We start from the raw sequence: 24,235 nt of genomic DNA, 5'->3' as shown, positions 1-24,235 counted from the left end.
ACATTGGGACAGGCAGTTGTAAAACTATGAGATTTATAACTACCAGGTTGTAGTATTCCGGGAGGGGTTATAAATTTTATCTCCTAACAATAGCGCTTCAAAATGGAGCTGTAGGTATTTCAGACTGGCTTCGTTCAACCGGAAACGTTGCGAGTCTATGAAGTTTTGTATTCTGAAGCATCCTTCTTCCTGTTTGGAATATCGAATGACGAAAAAAAGCTAGCAAAAGGCTATTTCTCATGTCAATTTTCTTTTTTTCTCCCATCGGTAGCATGCAGCAATTCAACAGTCATCAACATTCCAGTTGGCCAACCATCGAAGTCGTTCGCTGCCGTATTAAAATAATTGCCAACAAGTGACAGCGCTGCTGCTGTTAGAGAAAGTTTTACCAACAGCTAGTAGTGGAATAAGAAGAGCAGAACCACCACCCACTCAGAACGGGATAAGTCGGAGGCAGCAATAATGGTGTTGGAGGACGATACCATTTTCGAGGTGGATTAGAGTGTGATATTGCTGGAATAGAGCAGAAGAAATATAAGTAGTGCCACTATAGCGTTGTACGGTTGTAGATTCGAAAATAGTTGATTCCCTGTATACATAATTAATTGCCACGTGGCCTCGAGCGAGCGAAAGGTGTGAGGGAGGATAGAAGTGAAACGAGAAGATACCTCAAATTGGGTAAAAATCGAAGAAAAGTTTAGTTTACCGGTCTCATTGCGGGGTAGTTTCCTTTAAGTGTTGTGGTGGCTCCAGAGAGTGAGAAGTGTTGAGTTGATTGGATTCGACCGTCTGAGCGATAAAGGCAGACCGGTCATAAAACGAAAACTGTTGCTGAGCTGGATAGCGCATTTGGTGGAAGCGGAAATCCCAAGAAGAAGAAAAAAGGCCGGGCCAAAACGGCCTTCAATAGTAGCACCACGTTTCGAGGAAGTCTGTCAAGTGCGAAAAAGTGTTTGCGATTAACCTAATCAAGTTTGTCGTGAAAATGTGGAATCGTCTTTCGCCAACCAATTCCAATAAACTGTTGCTCGAACATGGTAATAATAGCAATATTAGTAGCAATACCACCAACAACAATATCATCACCTCCAGTGTCCATCCCAGCAAGGCGAGTGCCGCCATTGTTGCCGCCTTTTCCGCAGCCGTTAGCCCCTCCATTGTTGCTACCAATAATACAACCACCACCATCAACAACAACAACAATAGACCCAATAACCCAACCACCAATAATAACAACAACAACACGACCTCTACCAACCCCAATAGTAAACATTCTGCCATCTCCACTACCAATAATACCAATACCATCACAACCAAAACCACTACCAGTAACAGTAGTAGCAATAACAAGCCCAACAAAATCCTCTCCATCGACATGGAAATCCGTATACAGAATAAGTGTATTTCAGCATAGCGGATCACTCTGGAGGGACCGGAACCCCCCTGGAGGCAAGGCCCCCTCAAGGTGGCATTCCTGGGGGCCTCCGGCGTTGGAAGGACCAGTGTCCTGCAGGTGAGTGACTCGTTGATTGGCTGCGATGCGTCACGGTGTAACGTGGTTTGCTGATTCTTAATACGCTCATACGATATTTTTAAAAGAAACAGTTTCGATAGATTAGTAAACTGTTTATAAGAAAAAATTAAGTAATAATTGATAATTATATTCCCAATATGAACATTGGACTGGACATTGAGAAAATTGACCGAAGAAAGTATCAAACGAGGTAGGATTCCTTTTGACCCAATAAGTACGAAGGGGTAAAATTATATCTTTAGATTTCCAAAAACTGAGCATAATTGAATTAAGAACTTTGGCGTGGATTAGCAGTAATTTAGAAAGTCCGACATATATTTTGCATTAATGATTTATTTATCAATTAGTCTTCGACTTATTGTTCTAAGATATGCCTTTACCTTTTTGAAAAATGACTGCTTGAACATACCAAAATAGAAAATTCTAGCACACTCACTAAAATAACGGTTACATGTGTCTATTGGATTACAGTAGCCATAGGTGGTTCGATGAAATGGAACCCAAAGATGCATTTAATTCCACAGCGAGCTCCTAGAGTTTATAAATTTATGCAATCCAGGAGATCGTCGTTTTCTATATTACCGCTCAGTAAGTCGAATGTAAATAAACATTAATCAGGTTACATCGATGTTCATAGGGAGTCCTGACTTCTGGATTATAGTTGAGTTTCCGAAGAGCAAAGCAAACATACGCTCGCTGGGAACCTTCTAGAGATTGACTGCAAGTCTGTTGGAATGGGGCCCATACTGGAGCTGCGTATTCAAGTATACTTCTGAAGATCGAGCAATAAAGTGTTTTAAGTGCATACACGTCGTTGAAATGGATTGTGTTGCGACGGAGGAAACCAAGCATAGCGTAAACCTTGGCGGCTATTATAGTGATCGTGTGAAATCTCAACCGGCTATCGAAGGGATCACCGAGGTCCTTAATTGTGTTTGTGTCAACAGTTTCAAGAACGGTATCAACCATTGTGTAGTTATACCAGGGATGATGACTGTCCGAATGTCATTCGACATTTTTCTGAAGCCTAGAGCGACATTCATCAGTACGAAAACGACTGTCGCAGTCATGTCCTTTTTGGATTTTGTGAATGTCATCGCTAAGAAATTCCTTCGAAAAAATGTCAAACAACATTTGGGACGAATGTTACAGCTTGCATCGAGACTGTCATAGTCATGGGAAAAAATGTTACGATAAGCTGATGAATGTCGGTCGTTGCTTCGATGACATTCATAATGGCAAATGTTATGGCGACATTTAACATTTTGAATGTCACAGAATGTAATCGTAACATTCATCAGAATCAAAATGAAATGTTATTAAAATGACAGTCGCGACAGTCAAAACGGTTCCTTGCTGACTTTGTCGTGTGGACTGGCCAATCTGGCCGGTTCCGGAATCCGGAAAATCAAAATGATCAGATTTTAACTTGCGACATATCATTAGAAAGCTCTTGGCCTGTACATGATGGAAATTGATAGGAAAAGTGGTTCGGGGCCATCTGGTCCTGGCCACGGCCAATCTGGCCGGTTCCGAAATCCGGAAAATCAAAATGATCAGATTTTAACTTGCGACACATCAATAGAAAGCTCTTGGCCTGCATATGATAATAAATTATAGGAAAAGTGGTTCGGGGCCATCTGGTCCTGGCCACGGCCAATCTGGCCGGTTCCGAAATCCGGAAAATCAAAATGATCAGATTTTAACTTGCGACACATCATTGGAAAGCTCTTGGCCTGCATATGATAATAAATGATAGGAAAAGTGGTTTGGGGTCATCTGGTCCTGGCCACGGCCAATCTGGCCGGTTTCGAAATCCGGAAAATCAAAATGATCAGATTTTAACTTGCGACACATCATTAGAAAGCTCTTGACCTGTACATGATGGGAATTGATAAGAAAAGTGGTTCGGGGCCATCTGGTCCTGGCCACGGCCAATCTGGCCGGTTCTGAAATCCGGAAAACCAAAATGATCAGATTTTAACTTGCGACACATCATTAGAAAGCTCTTGACCTGTACATGATGGGAATTGATAGGAAAAGTGGTTCGGGGCCATCTGGTCCTGGCCAATGCCAATCTGGCCGGTTCCGAAATCCGGAAAACCAAAATGATCAGATTTTAACTTGCGACACATCATTAGAAAGCTCTTGGCCTGTACATGATGGGAATCGATAGGAAAAGTGGTTTGGGGCCATCTGGGCCTGGCCACGGCCAATCTGGCCGGTTCCGAAATCCGGAAAATCAAAATGATCAGATTTTAACTCGCGACACATCATTAGGAAGCTCTTGGCCTGTACATGATGGGAATTGATAGGAAAAGTGGTTCGGGGCCATCTGGTCCTGGCCACGGCCAATCTGGCCAGTTCCGAAATCCGGAAAATCAAAATGATCAGATTTTAACTTGCGACACATCATAAGAAAGCTCTTGGCCTGCATATGATAATAAATGATAGGAAAAGTGGTTCGGGGCCATCTGGTCCTGGCCACGGCCAATCTGGCCGGTTCCGAAATCCGGAAAATCAAAATGATCAGATTTTAACTTGCGACACATCATTGGAAAGCTCTTGGCCTGCATATGATGGGGATTGATAGGAAAAGTGGTTCGGGGCCATCTGGTCCTGGCCACGGCCAATCTGGCCGGTTCCGAAATCCGGAAAATCAAAATGATCAGATTTTAACTTAAGACACATCATTAGAAAGCTCTTGGCCTGCATATGATAATAAATGATAGGAAAAGTGGTTCGGGGCCATCTGGTCCTGGCCACGGCCAATCTGGCCGGTTCCGAAATCCGGAAAATCAAAATGATCAGATTTTAACTTGCGACACATCATTAGAAAGCTCTTGGCCTGCATATGATAACAAATGATAGGAAAAGTGGTTCGGGGCCATCTGGTCCTGGCCACGGCCAATCTGGCCAGTTCCGAAATCCGGAAAATCAAAATGATCAGATTTTAACTTGCGACACATCATTGGAAAGCTCTTGGCCTGCATATGATAAGAAATGATAGGAAATGTGGTTCGGGGCCATCTGGTCCTGGCCACGGCCAATCTGGCCGGTTCCGAAATCCGGAAAATCAAAATAATCAGATTTTAACTTGCGACACATCATTGGAAAGCTCTTGGCCTGCATATGATAATAAATGATAGGAAAAGTGGTTCAGGGCCATCTGGTCCTGGCCACGGCCAATCTGGCCGGTTCCGAAATCCGGAAAATCAAAATGATCAGATTTTAACTTGCGACACATCATTGGAAAGCTCTTGGCCTGCATATGATGGGGATTGATAGGAAAAGTGGTTTGGGGCCATCTGGTCCTGGCCACGGCCAATCTGGCCGGTTCCGAAATCCGGAAAATCAAAATGATCAAATTTTAACTTAAGACACATCATTAGAAAGCTCTTGGCCTGCATATGATAATAAATGATAGGAAAAGTGGTTCGGGGCCATCTGGTCCTGGCCACGGCCAATCTGGCCGGTTCCGAAATCCGGAAAATCAAAATGATCAGATTTTAACTTGCGACACATCATTAGAAAGCTCTTGGCCTGCATATGATAATAAATGATAGGAAAAGTGGTTCGGGGCCATCTGGTCCTGGCCACGGCCAATCTGGCCAGTTCCGAAATCCGGAAAATCAAAATGATCAGATTTTAACTTGCGACACATCATAAGAAAGCTCTTGGCCTGCATATGATAATAAATGATAGGAAAAGTGGTTCGGGGCCATCTGGTCCTGGCCACGGCCAATCTGGCCGGTTCCGAAATCCGGAAAATCAAAATGATCAGATTTTAACTTGCGACACATCATTAGAAAGCTCTTGGCCTGCATATGATAATAAATGATAGGAAAAGTGGTTCGGGGCCATCTGGTCCTGGCCACGGCCAATCTGGCCAGTTCCGAAATCCGGAAAATCAAAATGATCAGATTTTAACTTGCGACACATCATAAGAAAGCTCTTGGCCTGCATATGATAATAAATGATAGGAAAAGTGGTTCGGGGCCATCTGGTCCTGGCCACGGCCAATCTGGCCGGTTCCGAAATCCGGAAAATCAAAATGATCAGATTTTAACTTGCGACACATCATTAGAAAGCTCTTGGCCTGCATATGATAATAAATGATAGGAAAAGTGGTTCGGGGCCATCTGGTCCTGGCCACGGCCAATCTGGCCAGTTCCGAAATCCGGAAAATCAAAATGATCAGATTTTAACTTGCGACACATCATAAGAAAGCTCTTGGCCTGCATATGATAATAAATGATAGGAAAAGTGGTTCGGGGCCATCTGGTCCTGGCCACGGCCAATCTGGCCGGTTCCGAAATCCGGAAAATCAAAATGATCAGATTTTAACTTGCGACACATCATTAGAAAGCTCTTGGCCTGTATATGATGGGAATTAATAGGAAAAGTGGTTCAGGGCCATCTGGTCCTGGCCACGGCCAATCTGGCCGGTTTCTTAATCCGGAAAATCAAAATGATCAGATTTTAACTTCCGACACCTCATTGAAAAGCTCTTGGCCTGCATATGATAAGAAATGATAGGAAAAGTGGTTCAGGGCCATCTGGTCCTGACCACGGCCAATCTGGCCGGTTCCGAAATCCGGAAAATCAAAATGATCAGATTTTAACTTGCGACACATCATTAGAAAGCTCTTAGCCTGTACATGATGGGAATCGATAGGAAAAGTGGTTCGGGGCCATCTGGGCCTGGCCACGGCCAATCTGGCCGGTTCCGAAATCCGGAAAATCAAAATGATCAGATTTTAACTTGCGACACATCATTAGAAAGCTCTTGGCCTGTACATGATGGGAATTGATAGGAAAAGTGGTTCGGGGCCATCTGGTCCTGGCCACGGCCAATCTGGCCGGTTCCGAAATCCGGAAAATCAAAATGATCAGATTTTAACTTGGGACACATAAATAGAAAGCTTTTGATCTGTTCATGATGGGAAGAATTACATGCTCTACATCAGTGGCATTAAAATAGGAAACTTTTTATGCTTATGATTTAGTAGCTGTTTTTTTATGTTTAAGGCGTCTGGAATTCGAGTTATTTGCCAGATTTAGTCTATCAGCTCTTGGTCCGATGATGCGGTGTATTGAAATTTTGAAATTAATAGAACGCTAACGGCTGGGACAGACTTTTTTGTGTTTAGGAAATAATGGAGTCCAGAGAAGGGTTACCATATCCTGCAGCACCAAAAAGAGAACATCAAGATTTTTTTCCCCAAAAGAGGAACGTTCGGAAGAACGTTCGGAGAAACGTTTATATAATCAAAAACGAAGATGTTATAAGTTATTCAACTAAAGCCAATTTTCTGTAAGATGTTTAACTTACAAGATATGTAAAAAATTTCCTTAGAATATTCTTCTACTATTGAAAAGCGAAAAGTCTGGGGTTGAAAATTCTCAGCTGGAATATTCAAAGGGATAGTAATGTTCGGTGTTAAGCTGATAAACCTCACCAAACATGATAAAATACTGCGGTTCTAAAAGAGTTTAATTATGACGCGCGTTTTTACTTTAAAATAAACTCTATTTTAGATTTGTGCATTTGTTATTGGTGCATTACTGCCGTTCTACGCAAGAATGTCCCATGTGACTTTTGGGTCATTTTTACTTTTTTGCTGAAAACTGTTTATTATGGTGTTATCTTTCGAATACAAACACAAAAAAGTATACTTTGTTCTGAACATCTACGAAATTTCCATGTAGGTGGTTGTCTCTATGTTGATGTTTCTACGCAAGAATGTCCCACTGAGAAAAAACTCTTCAAAAACCACTCGACTGTAACAGAATTCCTCAAAAATCGCTTTAGTGACTCATTGTACTGTAATGTTGAACGTAAAATGTATTTTTTTATGAATGAAGTTCACAGGGATGGACAAGGGAGAGGGGGTCACTTCAGTGAAAGCTTTTTCTCCATTTCCGGTTCAGATCCATCATTTTGTCTTATTTTTGATTCCTCATAATATGCATATTTTACTTTCTTACAGTATTTTTTGGCCTACGTTATCGAAGCTCCAGAATGTGTTATTGAAATGAGCTCGATCATCCCCGGCTAATATGTTATGGCAATGCTTCCGGCATCCACAGGAAAACAATTAATCGATGTGCAATATTGCGCTTCCGCGTAGAATCTTCCTTGATTATTTCTTTCATGGATCTAAAAAAGTTAAAAAAAACTTGAATCGGATTCATTCGGATCATCCTTAAACTTAGAAAAAACATTCTAAGAACCGTTCTGATCCAATTCTGATTTCGGTGTCATTGAATCCGAGGAAATCGTCATTACTGTCTGTCACTGTTATCTAAACTTGACTCCAAACCATAAACCTTCAGCATCAATAATGCACTCATCTTATCTATTATTTTGAACGCTCAATTATAATTTTTTTCTGGACCACTTTAAAATCCTTCCCGTTCCCGCAATAACAAAGAAGAAAACCGAGCTCGTGTGACAGTTTTTCCATAGAAACATAAAAAGCACGCTCATATTCTACGCAAAAGTGTCACACGAAGCGTTTTTGACGATTATCTTCTGCTTTGAGGAAAAAAATCAAAAAGTAAGTATAGATTCCAATGTAAATTGATCAACTACAAAAACAATATGCATGAAAGGTGCGGAAGAGCCATAAATTTAACGAAAATCAGAAAAACAGATCAAAATTTCAATCGCGTTTTTCTCGCTTGCTCGTTTTTCCACATGGGACAATCTTGCTTAGAAGGGCAGATTAGTCATTTAAGAAAGTTTCTTTTGTCATATTGATTACGGATTGATAGTTTCCCGCTCTCTGATAGTTTGTTGCATACTTAAAGGCGCTTTTCCCGCTCTGGTTATAACGACTTGAAGATGCCTCCATGAAAAAAGGATAATTAAGTAAACTGTTGTGAGTTGTATTTCTTCGGTGATTTTTGTATAAGATGTGGAAAACTAACTTCATAAATTGTAAGAAATAAGCACTTTTCTATTATAATGTCTTCCAAAAACAGTGTAGATTTCTTAAAATTTCAGAAAAAGAAGAGTACGCACATTTCTCAATCTTTTTTTTTTTTTGTTTCGATTATAGTCGTTTTACCATCTTTATGGCATTCGCGACTTTATCAACGTTGCAATTGGCGGATCGTTATTGAAAAACTTATCCGGTACAACTGTGTTCGATGTTTACTCTTGGGCTCGAACTCACGGACATCGGCTCAGAAGACAACAGACTTGCCAACTGAGCTATATCACAAGCCCGACATTTCTCAATCGAAAAAGAGAACATGTAGGAGAAAACTGTACAAGACGCACCAGTTAAGCATAATCGCTATTTACAGCGGGACCAATAATCTAAGAACCAAATTGAAAGTATACGACGATTCAGGGATCTGATTTAGGGGAAAACTGTTCAAGACGCACCAGCGGGGGAAGATGGCCCATGTCATTCTTTCTCAAAAATACATTAATCTATTTCTTCGAATGATGTTTTTCTACATTTCTATTGTAGCGAAAAAGCTTTTCCATCATTTAATCTATAAAAAGTTCACAAAAACGACTTCAGTTCTTAGAAACAGCCTGCGCAATCTGATGAAACTACAGCTTATCGTTTTTACACTTGTTCTGGAACGAGTTGAACCACCCTAAGCTTCAAAAAGGAACCAGTAAAAGCATCGCCATGCTGCTGGCTTTAACGGCAATTATGCGCGCCAAAAACATCGGGTATCATCGGAACCGAAGATGATCCTATCAGGGTCGAGCCAAAGTTGGTCCTTGGTTCGATCTCTTTTCTCGACCAACCACCAGAAGCGAAGGTTCACCTTATTAGAGGCCAAGATTGGCCAGTGTAAGTGCCCAGAATGGGCAAGTCAGAGGCCATAAGGGCCAAAAGTATTGTGTGTCAGAAGTCCTCCTACTTTGTAAAATAATTGTTAGCTAATACAGTCCACTATTTGTAACGTTTGTTTGAATGAGTGAGTTTAATTCCTAAGAGAAATATCTGATGCTATCGCTGAATACGTCAGGGACGATTCCTGAACAACACTCGTTTGCACTTTCGGATGACTATAAATATTTTGTTGTATTTTACTAACTTCTACCAAATTTTATCTAAAATCAATTTCCGATAATTCCGATAATTCCGATAATTCCGCAAGTTAAAATCTGATAATTTTTATTTTTCGAATTTCAGACCGGCCAAATTGGCCGTGGCCAGGACCAGGTGGCCCCGAACCACTTTTCATATCAATTCCCATCATGTACAGGCCAAAAACTTTCTTTTCATGTGTCGCAAATTCAAATTTGATCATTTTGATTTTTCGGATTCCGGAACCGGCCAAATTGGCCTTGGCAGGACCAGTAACCCCGAACCACTTTTCCTATCATTTATAATCATATGCAGGCCAAGAGCTTTCCAATGATGTGTCGCAAGTTAAAATCTGATTATTTTGATTTCCTGGATTTCGGAACCGGCCAGATTGGCCGTGGCCAGGACCAGATGGCCCCGAACCACTTTTCCTATCATTTGTTATCATATGCAGGCCAAGAGCTTTCCAATGATGTGTCGCAAGTTAAAATCTGATCATTTTGATTTTCCGGATTTCGGAACCGGCCAGATTGGCCGTGGCCAGGACCAGATGGCCCCGAACCACTTTTCCTATCATTTATTATCATATGCAGGCCAAGAGCTTTCCAATGATGTGTCGCAAGTTAAAATCTGATCATTTTGATTTTCCGGATTTCGGAACCGGCCAGATTGGCCGTGGCCAGGACCAGATGGCCCCGAACCACTTTTCCTATCAATTCCCATCATGTATAGGCCAAGAGCTTTCTAATGATGTGTCGCAAGTTAAAATCTGATCATTTTGATTTTCCGGATTTCGGAACCGGCCAGATTGGCCGTGGCCAGGACCACATGGCCCCGAACCACTTTTCCTATCAATTCCCATCATGTACAGGCCAAGGGCTTTCTAATGATGTGTCGCAAGTTAAAATCTGATCATTTTGATTTTCCGGATTTCGGAACCGGCCAGATTGGCCGTGGCCAGGACCAGATGGCCCTGAACCACTTTTCCTATCATTTATTATCATATGCAGGCCAAGAGCTTTCCAATGATGTGTCGCAAGTTAAAATCTGATTATTTTGATTTTCCGGATTTCGGAACCGGCCAGATTGGCCGTGGCCAGGACCAGATGGCCCCGAACCACATTTCCTATCATTTCTTATCATATGCAGGCCAAGAGCTTTCCAATGATGTGTCGCAAGTTAAAATCTGATCATTTTGATTTTCCGGATTTCGGAACCGGCCAGATTGGCCGTGGCCAGGACCAGATGGCCCTGAACCACTTTTCCTATCAATTCCCATCATAAACAGGCCAAGAGCTTTCTAATGATGTGTCGCAAGTTAAAATCTGATCATTTTGATTTTCCGGGTTTCGGAACCGGCCAGATTGGCCGTGGCCAGGACCACATGGCCCCGAACCACTTTTCCTATCAATTCCCATCATGTACAGGCCAAGGGCTTTCTAATGATGTGTCGCAAGTTAAAATCTGATCATTTTGATTTTCCGGATTTCGGAACCGGCCAGATTGGCCGTGGCCAGGACCAGATGGCCCTGAACCACTTTTCCTATCATTTATTATCATATGCAGGCCAAGAGCTTTCCAATGATGTGTCGCAAGTTAAAATCTGATTATTTTGATTTTCCGGATTTCGGAACCGGCCAGATTGGCCGTGGCCAGGACCAGATGGCCCCGAACCACTTTTCCTATCATTTCTTATCACATGCAGGCCAAGAGCTTTCCAATGATGTGTCGCAAGTTAAAATCTGATCATTTTGATTTTTCCGGATTTCGGAACCGGCCAGATTGGCCGTGGCCAGGACCAGGTGGCCCTGAACCACTTTTCCTATCAATTCCCATCATGTACAGGCCAAGGGCTTTCTAATGATGTGTCGCAAGTTAAAATCTGATCATTTTGATTTTTCCGGATTTCGGAACCGGCCAGATTGGCCGTGGCCAGGACCAGATGGCCCCGAACCACTTTTCCTATCAATCCCCATCATGTACAGGCCAAGGGTTTTCTAATGATGTGTCGCAAGTTAAAATCTGATCATTTTGATTTTCCGGATTTCGGAACCGGCCAGATTGGCCGTGGCCAGGACCAGATGGCCCTGAACCACTTTTCCTAACAATTCCCATCATGTATAGGCCAAGAGCTTTCTAATGATGTGTCGCAAGTTAAAATCTGATCATTTTGATTTTCCGGGTTTCGGAACCGGCCAGATTGGCCGTGGCCAGGACCAGGTTGCCCTGAACCACTTTTCCTATCAATTCCCATCATGTACAGGCCAAGAGCTTTCTAATGATGTGCCGCAAGTTAAAATCTGATCATTTTGATTTTTCGGATTTCGGAACCGGCCAGATTGGCCGTGGCCAGGACCAGATGGCCCCAAACCAATTTTCCTATCAATTCCCATCATGTATAGGCCAAGAGCTTTCTAATGATGTGTCGCAAGTTAAAATCTGATCATTTTGATTTTCCGGATTTCGGAACCGGCCAGATTGGCCGTGGCCAAAACCAGATGGCCCTGAACCACTTTTCCTATCAATTCCCATCATGTATAGGCCAAGAGCTTTCTAATGATGTGTCGCAAGTTAAAATCTGATCATTTTGATTTTCCGGGTTTCGGAACCGGCCAGATTGGCCGTGGCCAGGACCAGATGGCCCCGAACCACTTTTCCTATCAATTCCCATCATGTATAGGCCAAGAGCTTTCTAATGATGTGTCGCAAGTTAAAATCTGATCATTTTGATTTTCCGGGTTTCGGAACCGGCCAGATTGGCCGTGGCCAGGACCAGGTTGCCCTGAACCACTTTTCCTATCAATTCCCATCATGTACAGGCCAAGAGCTTTCTAATGATGTGCCGCAAGTTAAAATCTGATCATTTTGATTTTTCGGATTTCGGAACCGGCCAGATTGGCCGTGGCCAGGACCAGATGGCCCCAAACCACTTTTCCTATCAATTTCCATCATGTATAGGCCAAGAGCTTTCTAATGATGTGTCGCAAGTTAAAATCTGATCATTTTGATTTTCCGGGTTTCGGAACCGGCCAGATTGGCCGTGGCCAGGACCAGATGGCCCCGAACCACTTTTCCTATCAATTCCCATCATGTATAGGCCAAGAGCTTTCTAATGATGTGTCGCAAGTTAAAATCTGATCATTTTGATTTTCCGGGTTTCGGAACCGGCCAGATTGGCCGTGGCCAGGACCAGATGGCCCCGAACCACTTTTCCTATCAATTCCCATCATGTACAGGCCAAGAGCTTTCTAATGATGTGTCGCAAGTTAAAATCTGATCATTTTGATTTTCCGGATTTCGGAACCGGCCAGATTGGCCGTGGCCAGGACCAGATGGCCCCGAACCACTTTTCCTATCAATTCCCATCATGTACAGGCCAAGAGCTTTCAAATGATGTGTCGCAAGTTAAAATCTGATCATTTTGATTTTCCGGGTTTCGGAACCGGCCAGATTGGCCGTGGCCAATGAATGTCATGACTGTCAAAACCATGACATTTTTAAAAATTTTCCATGACAGTCACGGAATCGAAAATTCAAAAATGTCATTCCGACAGTCAGAGGACCAACAGAATCTTCGACTGTCGCAAGTCAAAAATGTTATCGAGATGAATAATTCGATGACATTTTTCTGAGCGACTGTCATTGCAAAATCTAATGACATTTTTTCCAGTCGTTTAACATTTTTTTGGATGACCGTCAATGTCATTGCGACATTTTCGAATGTCATTGGAAAATGTTATGCGACTGTCACGATCGCGACTGTCTTTTGGATGACATTCTCATCCCTGAGTTATACTGATGCACGTTGATAAACTGATTGTTTTGCACTTTTTGACGTTCACCAACATTCCATTCAAACCGCACCATCTCATAACAACGTCGAGATTAGTCTGCAACATGATGCAGTCCAGCGGTGATGTAATTTGTCGGAAAAGCTTTAGGTCGTCTGCACAAAATAAAGTCTGCTTCACATAGAATCTGGTCGCATCTTTTCATTTACTGCAGCGTCCCTAGTTGTCACATCGCGAATCTATTGACAGTGTTTTGATCCGGATAGTTTGTTTACTTAGTGGTGAAAATTTCATCAAGATTGAAGCAGTCAGTCAAAAGTTATCGACGATGGAACGCGAAAGACGAGAGAAAATTCTGCACACTCACGTAGAGAAAACGACGTGGTCAGGGGTAAAGATCGCGAAATTCCTAAAATATCCAAAATCGACTGTAGATTCGGTGCTGCAACGTTACCGGGAGACCCTTACGGTGGATCGAGCTGAACAAGCCAGGCGTAAAAATGGAACATATGACCGGAAGCTACGAGCGAAAGTAATTCGATCAGTTCACAATAATCCTCGAATCTCCTTGCGTGATTTGGCGAAAAAGTTCAAGACAAACCACAGTACAGCTCGACGAATTTGTTTGCGAGAAGGCTTGCGGTCGTATCATGCAAGCAAACACCCCAACAGGACGCTGAAACAAAACCTGGTTGCCAAAACCAGGGCAAGGAAGTTATACGAGAAAGTGTTGACCAAGTACAACGGATGCATTTTGATGGACGACGAAACTTACGTCAAAATGGATTTTGAACAAATACCCGGCAACAAATTTTATCTTGCGAAGCGTGAAGGGAATGTTGCGGGTAGATTCAAGTTTGTTTTCGCAGATAAATTTGCTCGTAAGTTGATGATTCGGCAAGGGATCTGTAGTTGTGGGAAGAAGACTAAGGTTTTCATCACTGGGGACACAATGAATGGAAATGTTTACAAAGAAGAATGTCTCCAGAAGAGGGTTATGCCATTCATTCGGTCCCACAAAGGTCCGGTGAAGTTCTGGCCAGACCTGGCAAGCTGCCACTACAGCAGGGATGTCGTTAAGTGGAAGGAGAACAAGATCGATTTAGTTGAAAAAAGAATCAATCCACCAAACTGTCCGGATTTTCGTCCCATCGAGAAATAATGGGAAAATAATATTTAAGGGAAAACTGAAGAAATGTGGCAGATCCATGAAAAAACCCGCTCAAATGGAAAAGTGGTGGAACAAGATGGCGAATGAGGTTACCAGCAGTACTGTACTGAAAATAATGGGTGGTATCACAAAAAAAGTTCGAAAATTCATCCGAAAAGCTGACGAAGGATTTTTACGCATTTTTTTTCCTTAAAGTGCAATAAAAACCCTCAAAATGACATGTTTAATTTGTTGTACATTATTTCTTTGCGGAGAAATGATCAATTTTATCCGACCAGATTCTATGTGAAACAGACTTTAAGTGGGGTAATAATGAACAAGTGGTAATTCCGAACAAATGCCGTAAGCGTGGTAAGAGTCATAGTAGGGTTTCAAAATTTATCAAATGTGATAGTAAATAATTCTATTGATAAATTACAGTTAAAACTTGCAAGCCTAACTATATAAATTTAGTAGATACAGTTATCAACAAAATTCAAGTTGAAAGTCGAAAGTCGGAAGAGTTGAAGCAGTTTAAGTCAGGAGTTAAATTCATTTTGTTTATCCAATAACATTTTTAAAATTTCAATAGTTGAAGGTGAAATATCGCTTCTCGACCTAAAGGCTAAGATCAAGGTGAAGGTTAAACAGCGTTAGTTCAGTATAAAGCTTGCTTTACACATCCCATGAAAATGAACGTGAAAAAATCTTTATTTGTCAATAACTCAAAAACGCGTCAGAACTAGTTTTTATAATATGGTGGAATCGATGGGGAGTTGTTGAAAAATGGAAATCCGACTGGTCTTGCTGACCAACTTGGAAAGTACACAAGTAAGTTTCGCAAACAAATTTTGAATATGCTGATATGTGATACCTACGATGAGGAGCTTTGACAGGAATGAACGCACGGCATCAGGCATATCTTTCAAGCATCACTGGACAGCGCAACCTTCCCCGCTTTGTGGAAAGAAGAATATATGTTTCCTGTTTACAAAAAGGGAGATAAGAAAGATTTTAACAATTACCGTGGCATCTCAGCTCTGTGTTCTATTGCAAAACTTTTTGAGCTGGTTGTATTGGTCCCATTTTTTTCATTCTGCAAGCACCACTATTCAAACGATCAGCACGGTTTCATGCTTAAACGATCAACTACCACAAATTTACTGACGTTCACATCTTTTGTACAAGAAAGCTATGCCATGAAGACCCAAACCAATGCTATTTATACAGATTTGTTTGCTGAATTTGATAAAGTGAACCACGAGATTGCTCTCGCAAAGCTAGGTCGCTAGGACCTAAATGACCGCTAAATCGCAGTAACTGCTCGATTATATCTTTTTCTCACAAGCGGCACCCTCTTCATGCTGAGTACATTCTCGGGGAGGAATTAATCTCCCGGGTTGACCAAATCAATGACCTGGGTATTATTCTCGATCAACGGCTTGAGTTTAAGACTCACACGAACTACGTTGTAGACAAAGCCTCCAGAAATCTTGGTTTCTTGTTTCGCGTGGCTAAAGAATTTAAAGATGTGTACTGCTTAAAAAGCTTATAAATATTGTAACATAGTCCGTTCCGTTCTTGAGTATGCTTCTGCTGTCTAGTGCCCTTTCTACCAGAATGAAGTTGAACGTATCGAGGCAATCCAACGGCGCTTCATGCGATGTGCCCTTGGACACTTGAACTGGCAAGATCCTTTTCGTTTGCCCAGTTATGAGCATCTTTGCCGGCTGATAGACTTAGACACGCTTCAAGTCCGAAGAAACGCTACACGTGCTTTGATCGTTGCGGATCTCCTTACATCGAGGATTGACTGTCCCGTACTGCTGGAAGCTATTCCTCTCAACGTGCGATCGCGAGGATTGAGAAACCAGAATCTGCAACCCTACATTCCCATTCTGCTGACTACATAACTTTGGGGCTAACAGCGCTCTTTTTGGCATCCTGAAAACTTTCAACCGTTTTTCGGAGTACTTTAATTTTGGCGTTCCCAGAAATGTTTTCCGTAGAAAAATATTGATCAAGTCAAGAAAAACTTAGATTTATTTTAATTTGAATATTTGTAGCCTATAATTAAGTTATCATTAGGATGATACGCTTATTTTTATACAAAAAACAAAAAACAAAAAACAATAAACAATAAACAATAAACAATAAACAATAAACAATAAACAATAAACAATAAACAATAAACAATAAACAATAAACAATAAACAATAAACAATAAACAATAAACAATAAACAATAAACAATAAACAATAAACAATAAACAATAAACAATAAACAATAAACAATAAACAATAAACAATAAACAATAAACAATAAACAATAAACAATAAACAATAAACAATAAACAATAAACAATAAACAATAAACAATAAACAATAAACAATAAACAATAAACAATAAACAATAAACAATAAACAATAAACAATAAACAATAAACAATAAACAATAAACAATAAACAATAAACAATAAACAATAAACAATAAACAATAAACAATAAACAATAAACAATAAACAATAAACAATAAACAATAAACAATAAACAATAAACAATAAACAATAAACAATAAACAATAAACAATAAACAATAAACAATAAACAATAAACAATAAACAATAAACAATAAACAATAAACAATAAACAATAAACAATAAACAATAAACAATAAACAATAAACAATAAACAATAAACAATAAACAATAAACAATAAACAATAAACAATAAACAATAAACAATAAACAATAAACAATAAACAATAAACAATAAACAATAAACAATAAACAATAAACAATAAACAATAAACAATAAACAATAAACAATAAACAATAAACAATAAACAATAAACAATAAACAATAAACAATAAACAATAAACAATAAACAATAAACAATAAACAATAAACAATAAACAATAAACAATAAAGTATCTCGTAAATGACTCCGAAACTTATATTGAGTTAGCAAAGAATCCGACAGCTAAAACATTAAAACGGATAAATACATACCTTGATCGATAAATGGGTCAATAATAATTATATCGAACAACCGGTCGGGAGGAAATTAAAACTGTTCCACTGCAACCCTCCCAGGGCATACGGTCTTCCTAAGACCCACAAGGAAGGGGTTCTATTTGGGTTGATCGTCTCAGCGATTAGGACAGCGACATATCAGATGGTAAAATTTCTGGCGAGCATTTTGGACGGAATCGTGGGCAAAACGAAATATCACGTGAACAACAGCTTCCAGTTCGCAGAAGAAGTACAAAATTGCCCCTCCACTGGAAACAGTTTTGTTTTCACTGGACGTTGTGTTGTTGTTCACAAATGTCCCAGTAGATTTAGCTAACGAGTCGGTGGATTTGCGTTAGACAGAGGTAGCTGAGCATACAGATATCGAGAAGGAGAGTTTCATTGAGATGCTGAAAATAGTTTTAGAATCAAACTTTTGTTTAACTCAATGGCAAAATCTTCGCACAAAAATTCGGTGTGCCGATGGGTAGCCCATTAAGCACGGTGATAGCATCAATTGCGCTGGAGAGGATCGGAAATGCAGCGCTAGACACCTTACTCGTACAAGGCTCTACAAGAGATATGTACGTGAATCAACAATTATAATCTACGATTGAACACGAAACGGATGGCAAAATCAAATTCCTTGATTTGATCGTGCGACGAGGACAACAAAGTTTAACAACAGAGTTGTTTCCGATGGACGAGAAAGGCTGATACTTGGATTTTGAATCTGTGAGTCCATTCCCACACAAAATTAACACAGTAGTAGCATTAGTTGACAGAGCTTTAAAATTGTCTAATGTTAACTATAGAGAAGGAACACTAAGAACAGTACAGAATATTCTCTAGATAAATAACTATCCTCAAACCCACAAAACGTACAACAGTCTGATTGAAACTCAAAATGAGCAACCAAAACACTTTATTACAATTCCGTATTGTGCAGGTCTAGGTGAGAAATTAGCCAGATATTTTAAGCAATACGATATTAATGTAGCCTTCCAATCTTTAAACAATGTTAAGAAAAGAATTTTCACAAAAACTAAAGACAAAATACCAAAAGATAAAACAGCAAATGTGGTTTATAACATTAAATGTGGAGGATGTGAAAAACATGTAAATTTTTACAAAAGAGGAGAAACAAGTAAATTCTTTCAAAAAAGATTGGAACAACATAAAAACGATGTTAAAACCAAAAAAAAAAAATAGCAGGAACCGGACTTGGACAACATAGTATCGAGTACGGTCATGTTTTTGATTTTAAAAATACCAAAATTTTGGAAAAAGTTTCGAAGTACAACAACAGAATCTGTGCAGAAATGTTTCACATTAAAATTAGGGACGACAACGACGTTGTTAACGAACGGAAAGATTCAATTAATTTCAAATCTGCATACAACTCCATTTTACCAAAGATCAAGACACTGGCAGATCAATGTAAACATAACATCAAAAACAAACAACAGGCAGAGAATAACAGTACGACGATCGCTAGATAAAGTCCACTGAGGAGGAGCGAAACGCAAAAAGTAGCTAGAAACGTTTGGAGCAACTGGCAAGTATTTTCGATTTAATTTTCGCCGAAAAAAGTCGATGAAAACAACCAACAATTCATCGCGGTGATTAACCAGTTAATCAATCAAAGTCTAGGTTAGTCGCCTTGTTAATTTATTAACGAAATAAGATTTTTCAGGTTCGTTTTCACGAGAAGTATAAATGTGCTTTAAGAGTGTAGTTAACCTATAAAGAAATTTCACCTCTTCTTAATATACCTATCACACCACGCACCCAAGACTCGCAATGTTCATTCCAATTGACATTCGACATCTAGCATCACTTTTTAATTTATCTCATCCCTTTGAACGCATTTCGCATCTCATTTGCGGTCTGCCGAAAGCATTCCCTCAACGAAAGGGATCAAGAAACTTTCACCAGTTGCTTTACACATGTCACTGGCTGAATCAATTCACTGTTCTCACTACTGTGGGTAGAAAACTGGACAAAGAAGAATTCAGCAAACCACAGCACCGAGTGGCATCAATCGATCCGATCCGTCTCTGACTGGCGCTCGTGGTCATTCGTCGACCGAGTGACTGACTTTTCTCCTATCTATTTTTTGCAGCAATTTTTCAAACATGACTTCCCGAAGAGCCACGTCCGGACCAGTCGCCGCACGATTTACCGAAGCTGTCTGGTGTGCGACACCTGCATCCGGGAGCTGATGGTGTTCGATGTGCCGCCCCAAAGGCGCTTCCCCGCGGACAATCTGGCCGAATGGAACAACGGCCACCCACTGGGACTCCGGACGGTTCATGCCTACGTGCTGGTCTACGACATGGGAAATCTCGAAACGTTCCAGGTGAGTTGAGCTTCGTCCAGCCGAATACATGCCAGTTTATTTTCGGACATTCAAATGGTTAACCCCATGTACTTTCTTTTCAATTTTTGCAGTACTGCCGCAATATGCGTGATCAAATTTTAGAAAGCTTTAATCATCGTGATTTTAAAATTATGGTTGTGGGCAATAAGGTGGACATGGTATCGGAAAGTAATCCACACACTCAGGTAAATTCCTCCGATTTTTATCAACTTGAATGACCAATGTCATATCTATTTGATTTTACATTTCAACATAATCGTTCTAGGAATTAAAAGACATTTCCACCCTGGTTCGTAAACACTGGCGATGTGGTTATGTGGAGTGTTCGGCGAAGTAAGTATCGCAATTATTAAGTTACAAATATACAGAAAAAGGTTTTCGAAAAAAAATTTTGGGATCATAACCATTTACAATCGAGAAAGTGGATCTTCAAAATTTACAAATTTTTGTTGCTATAAATTTGAATATTATTTCATTGGGGACTGACTTCAACTTTGCAAGTAAATGTTCTATACGACTTTAATTTTCAAGATCCAGTTGTTGATTGAAACATTGGCTATTCCCAAAAAAAGAAGGAATAAAGTTTTAAAGTTTTCATGAGTCTATTGCTATCAAATAATGACTTTGTGAAAGAAAAAAAAACCCGATTAAATCCACTTGACTGTGGATTGTAGCCGTTTGTTAAATACGTGTGGGTACATTTAAGAAAAAATCATTAACGAATGATTGTTTTCATAAGTCTCAATCATCAAATTATGATTGAACAATTTTTCACGCAGTTAATCCAAAATTATTTGCAAATATTAAAAACCTAAATTGTACATAGGATAAAAGTATTTGTGTATATTGAAAACAAAATTGGGCAAAGAAACAATTGCTGGAGTAAAAAACGATGCGGTAAATTTAAAAATTTTGATTATCATGACAATTTTGAAATTTTTTTGAAATAATTTCAATTTCGTTGTTTTGGCTTTTTATTCAATTTTGTAAGTTTTCTCGTAATTTTGTAAATTTAGCAAATTAAGTTATCATAGACAATTTTGTCAATTTTAATTTTTTATTTCAATTTTATCACTTTCTTAAATTAGATGATTTTTTGTTTTAATTTAAAGATTTGTGAAAATCAAAACAATACAAAAAAAATGGTAAAATATGGAATTCTGACCAAAACAAGAAAATTTAACTAAATCTTATATATAAAAATGGAGGCGTTTTCTTTGTAACAACATCACGTATGAATGGTCGGTCGGAATGAAGTGAAATTTGGTATCCGAGGGTTTTTTGGGTCAGAGATGGTTTGTATAATAGTTTCAAGGATCTCACTTTTTATGAAAGATGGTTCCAATACAAATTCAACTTTATTTGTTACGATTTCCTTAAGAATCTATTCGCGAGCACGATGCAGTTAAGGACGTGTAGAAAAAATTAAACATTTATTACGATTTATACTTTAGAAGGTAAAACGAAGTTTACCGGGTCAGCTAGTTAACAAATAAAATATGATTCAATGAGAGATGTGCTGGCCGTGTAAGACTTCGACTACATTATCGAATAAAAACTTATCTTCAAAGCTATAGATCTGCGTATATAATTCATTTTATTTTTCATATTTCCCTATCTATTTTCTCTTCTAAAAAAGTGATGTACTAGATTTAAGCACACAATTGTAATCCATCAAAACAAGTTTGGCCCCTTAAGCCATAAGGCATGAGCCGTTTAAAATAAATAAGTAACAAAATAATAAAAAAAATAAGATCAAAACAACAAAATAAAAACATATGATAAAATTAAACGAATTGATAAAAAAAACATCAACGACAAAACCGACGACATTGACAGAATTGAACAAATATAAAAAAATATAAAAAAAAAATGATAAAATTGACAAAATTGACAAAATTGAAAAAATTGAAAAAATTGACAAAATTGACAAAATTGACAAAATTGACAAAATTGACAAAATTCACCAAAATGACAAAATTGACAAAATTGACAAAATTGACAAAATTGACAAAATTGACAAAATTGACAAAATTGACAAAATTGACAAAATTGACAAAATTGACAAAATTGACAAAATTGACAAAATTGACACAATTGACAAAATTGACAAAATTGACAAAATTGACAAAATTGACAAAATTCACCAAATTGACAAAATTGACAAAATTCACCAAATTGACAAAATTGACAAAATTCACAAAATTCACAAAATTGACAAAATTGACAAAATTGACAAAATTTTCAAAATTGACAAAATTGACAAAATTGACAAAATTGACAAAATTGACAAAATTGACAAAATTGACAAAATTGACAAAATTGACAAAATTGACAAAATTGACAAAATTGACAAAATTAACAAAATTGACAAATTTGGCAAAATTGACCAAATTGATAAAATTGACAAAATTGACAAAATTGACAAAATTGACAAAATTGACAAAATTGACAAAATTGACAAAATTGACAAAATTGACAAAATTGACAAAATTGACAAAATTGACAAAATTGACAAAATTGACAAAATTGACAAAATTGACAAAATTGACAAAATTGACAAAATTGACAAAATTGACAAATTTGGCAAAATTAACAAAATTGACCAAATTGACAAAATCATTTTTGTTATTTTTGTCATTTTTGTCATTTTTGTCATTTTTGTCATTTTTGTCATTTTAGTCATTTTTGTCATTTTTGTCATTTGTGTCATTTTTGTCATTTTTGTCATTTTTCTCATTTTTGTCATTTTTGTCATTTTTGTCATTTTTGTCATTTTTGTCATTTTTGTCATTTTTGTCATTTTTGTCATTCTTATCATTTTTGTCATTTTTGTCATTTTTGTCATTTTTGTCATTTTTGTCATTTTTGTCATTTTTGTCATTTTTGTCATTTTTGTCATTTTTGTCATTTTTGTCATTTTTGTCATTTTTGTCATTTTTGTCATTTTTGTCTTTTTTGTCATTTTTGTCATTTTTGTCATTTTTGTCATTTTTGTCATTTTTGTCATTTTTGTCATTTTTGTCATTTTTGTCATTTTTGTCATTTTTGTCATTTTTGTCATTTTTGTCATTTTTGTCATTTTTGTTATTTTTGTCATTTTTGTCATTTTTGTCATTTTTGTCATTTTTGTCATTTTTGTCATTTTTGTCATTTTTGTCATTTTTGTCATTTTTGTCATTTTTGTCATTTTTGTCATTTTTGTCATTTTTGTCATTTTTGTCATTTTTGTCATTTTTGTCATTTTTGTCATTTTTGTCATTTTTGTCATTTTTGTCATTTTTGTCATTTTTGTCATTTTTGTCATTTTTGTCATTTTTGTCATTTTTGTCATTTTTGTCATTTTTGTCATTTTTGTCATTTTTGTCATTTTTGTCATTTTTGTCATTTTTGTCATTTTTGTCATTTTTGTCATTTTTGTCATTTTTGTCATTTTTGTCATTTTTGTCATTTTTGTCATTTTTGTCATTTTTGTCATTTTTGTCATTTTTGTCATTTTTGTCATTTTTGTCATTTTTGTCATTTTTGTCATTTTTGTCATTTTTGTCATTTTTGTCATTTTTGTCATTTTTGTCATTTTTGTCATTTTTGTCATTTTTGTCATTTTTGTCATTTTTGTCATTTTTGTCATTTTTGTCATTTTTGTCATTTTTGTCATTTTTGTCATTTTTGTCATTTTTGTCATTTTTGTCATTTTTGTCATTTTTGTCATTTTTGTCATTTTTGTCATTTTTGTCATTGTTGTCATTTTTGTCATTTTTGTCATTTTTGTCATTTTTGTCATTTTTGTCATTTTTGTCATTTTTGTCATTTTTGTCATTTTTGTCATTTGTGTCATTTTTGTCATTTTTGTCATTTTTGTCATTTTTGTCATTTTTGTCATTTTTGTCATTTTTGTCTTTTTTGTCATTTTTGTCATTTTTGTCATTTTTGTCATTTTTGTCATTTTTGTCATTTTTGTCATTTTTGTCATTTTTGTCATTTTTGTCATTTTTGTCATTTTTGTCATTTTTGTCATTTTTGTCATTTTTGTCATTTTTGTCATTTTTGTCATTTTTGTCATTTTTGTCATTTTTGTCATTTTTGTCATTTTTGTCATTTTTGTCATTTTTGTCATTTTTGTCATTTTTGTCATTTTTGTCATTTTTGTCATTTTTGTCATTTTTGTAATATTTTTTTGTAAGTCTTGTTATTTTTCCACATTTGTTAAGTAAGTAAGGCAAGTTTTTGTTAGCATTAATTTTTGACCATTTTTTTTATCAATTTTTTTGTTTATGTTCCCATTTACCCATTTTGTCATT

The 24,235-nt window shown here is 37.9% G+C and overlaps 1 protein-coding gene across 1 annotated transcript in view; it reads left to right on the top strand.

Annotated features, from left to right (window-relative positions):
• The window catches only part of LOC129752885 (ras-like protein family member 10B), a 145,463-nt gene that overhangs the window by 108,441 nt on the left and 12,787 nt on the right, over positions 1 to 24,235 (top strand). Inside the window, 4 exon segments of the mRNA XM_055748671.1 lie at positions 272 to 1,513; positions 19,677 to 19,913; positions 20,006 to 20,119; positions 20,200 to 20,267. Of these exon segments, the coding sequence (XP_055604646.1) occupies positions 986 to 1,513; positions 19,677 to 19,913; positions 20,006 to 20,119; positions 20,200 to 20,267 (947 nt within the window). The 5' untranslated portion in view covers positions 272 to 985.

The sequence above is a fragment of the Uranotaenia lowii genome, chromosome 3, assembly GCF_029784155.1.
Source record: "Uranotaenia lowii strain MFRU-FL chromosome 3, ASM2978415v1, whole genome shotgun sequence".
Taxonomy (NCBI): Eukaryota; Metazoa; Arthropoda; class Insecta; order Diptera; family Culicidae; genus Uranotaenia; species Uranotaenia lowii.
The sequence above is the reverse complement of the archived record's forward strand: the minus strand, read 5'-3'. Positions and strand labels throughout refer to the sequence as shown.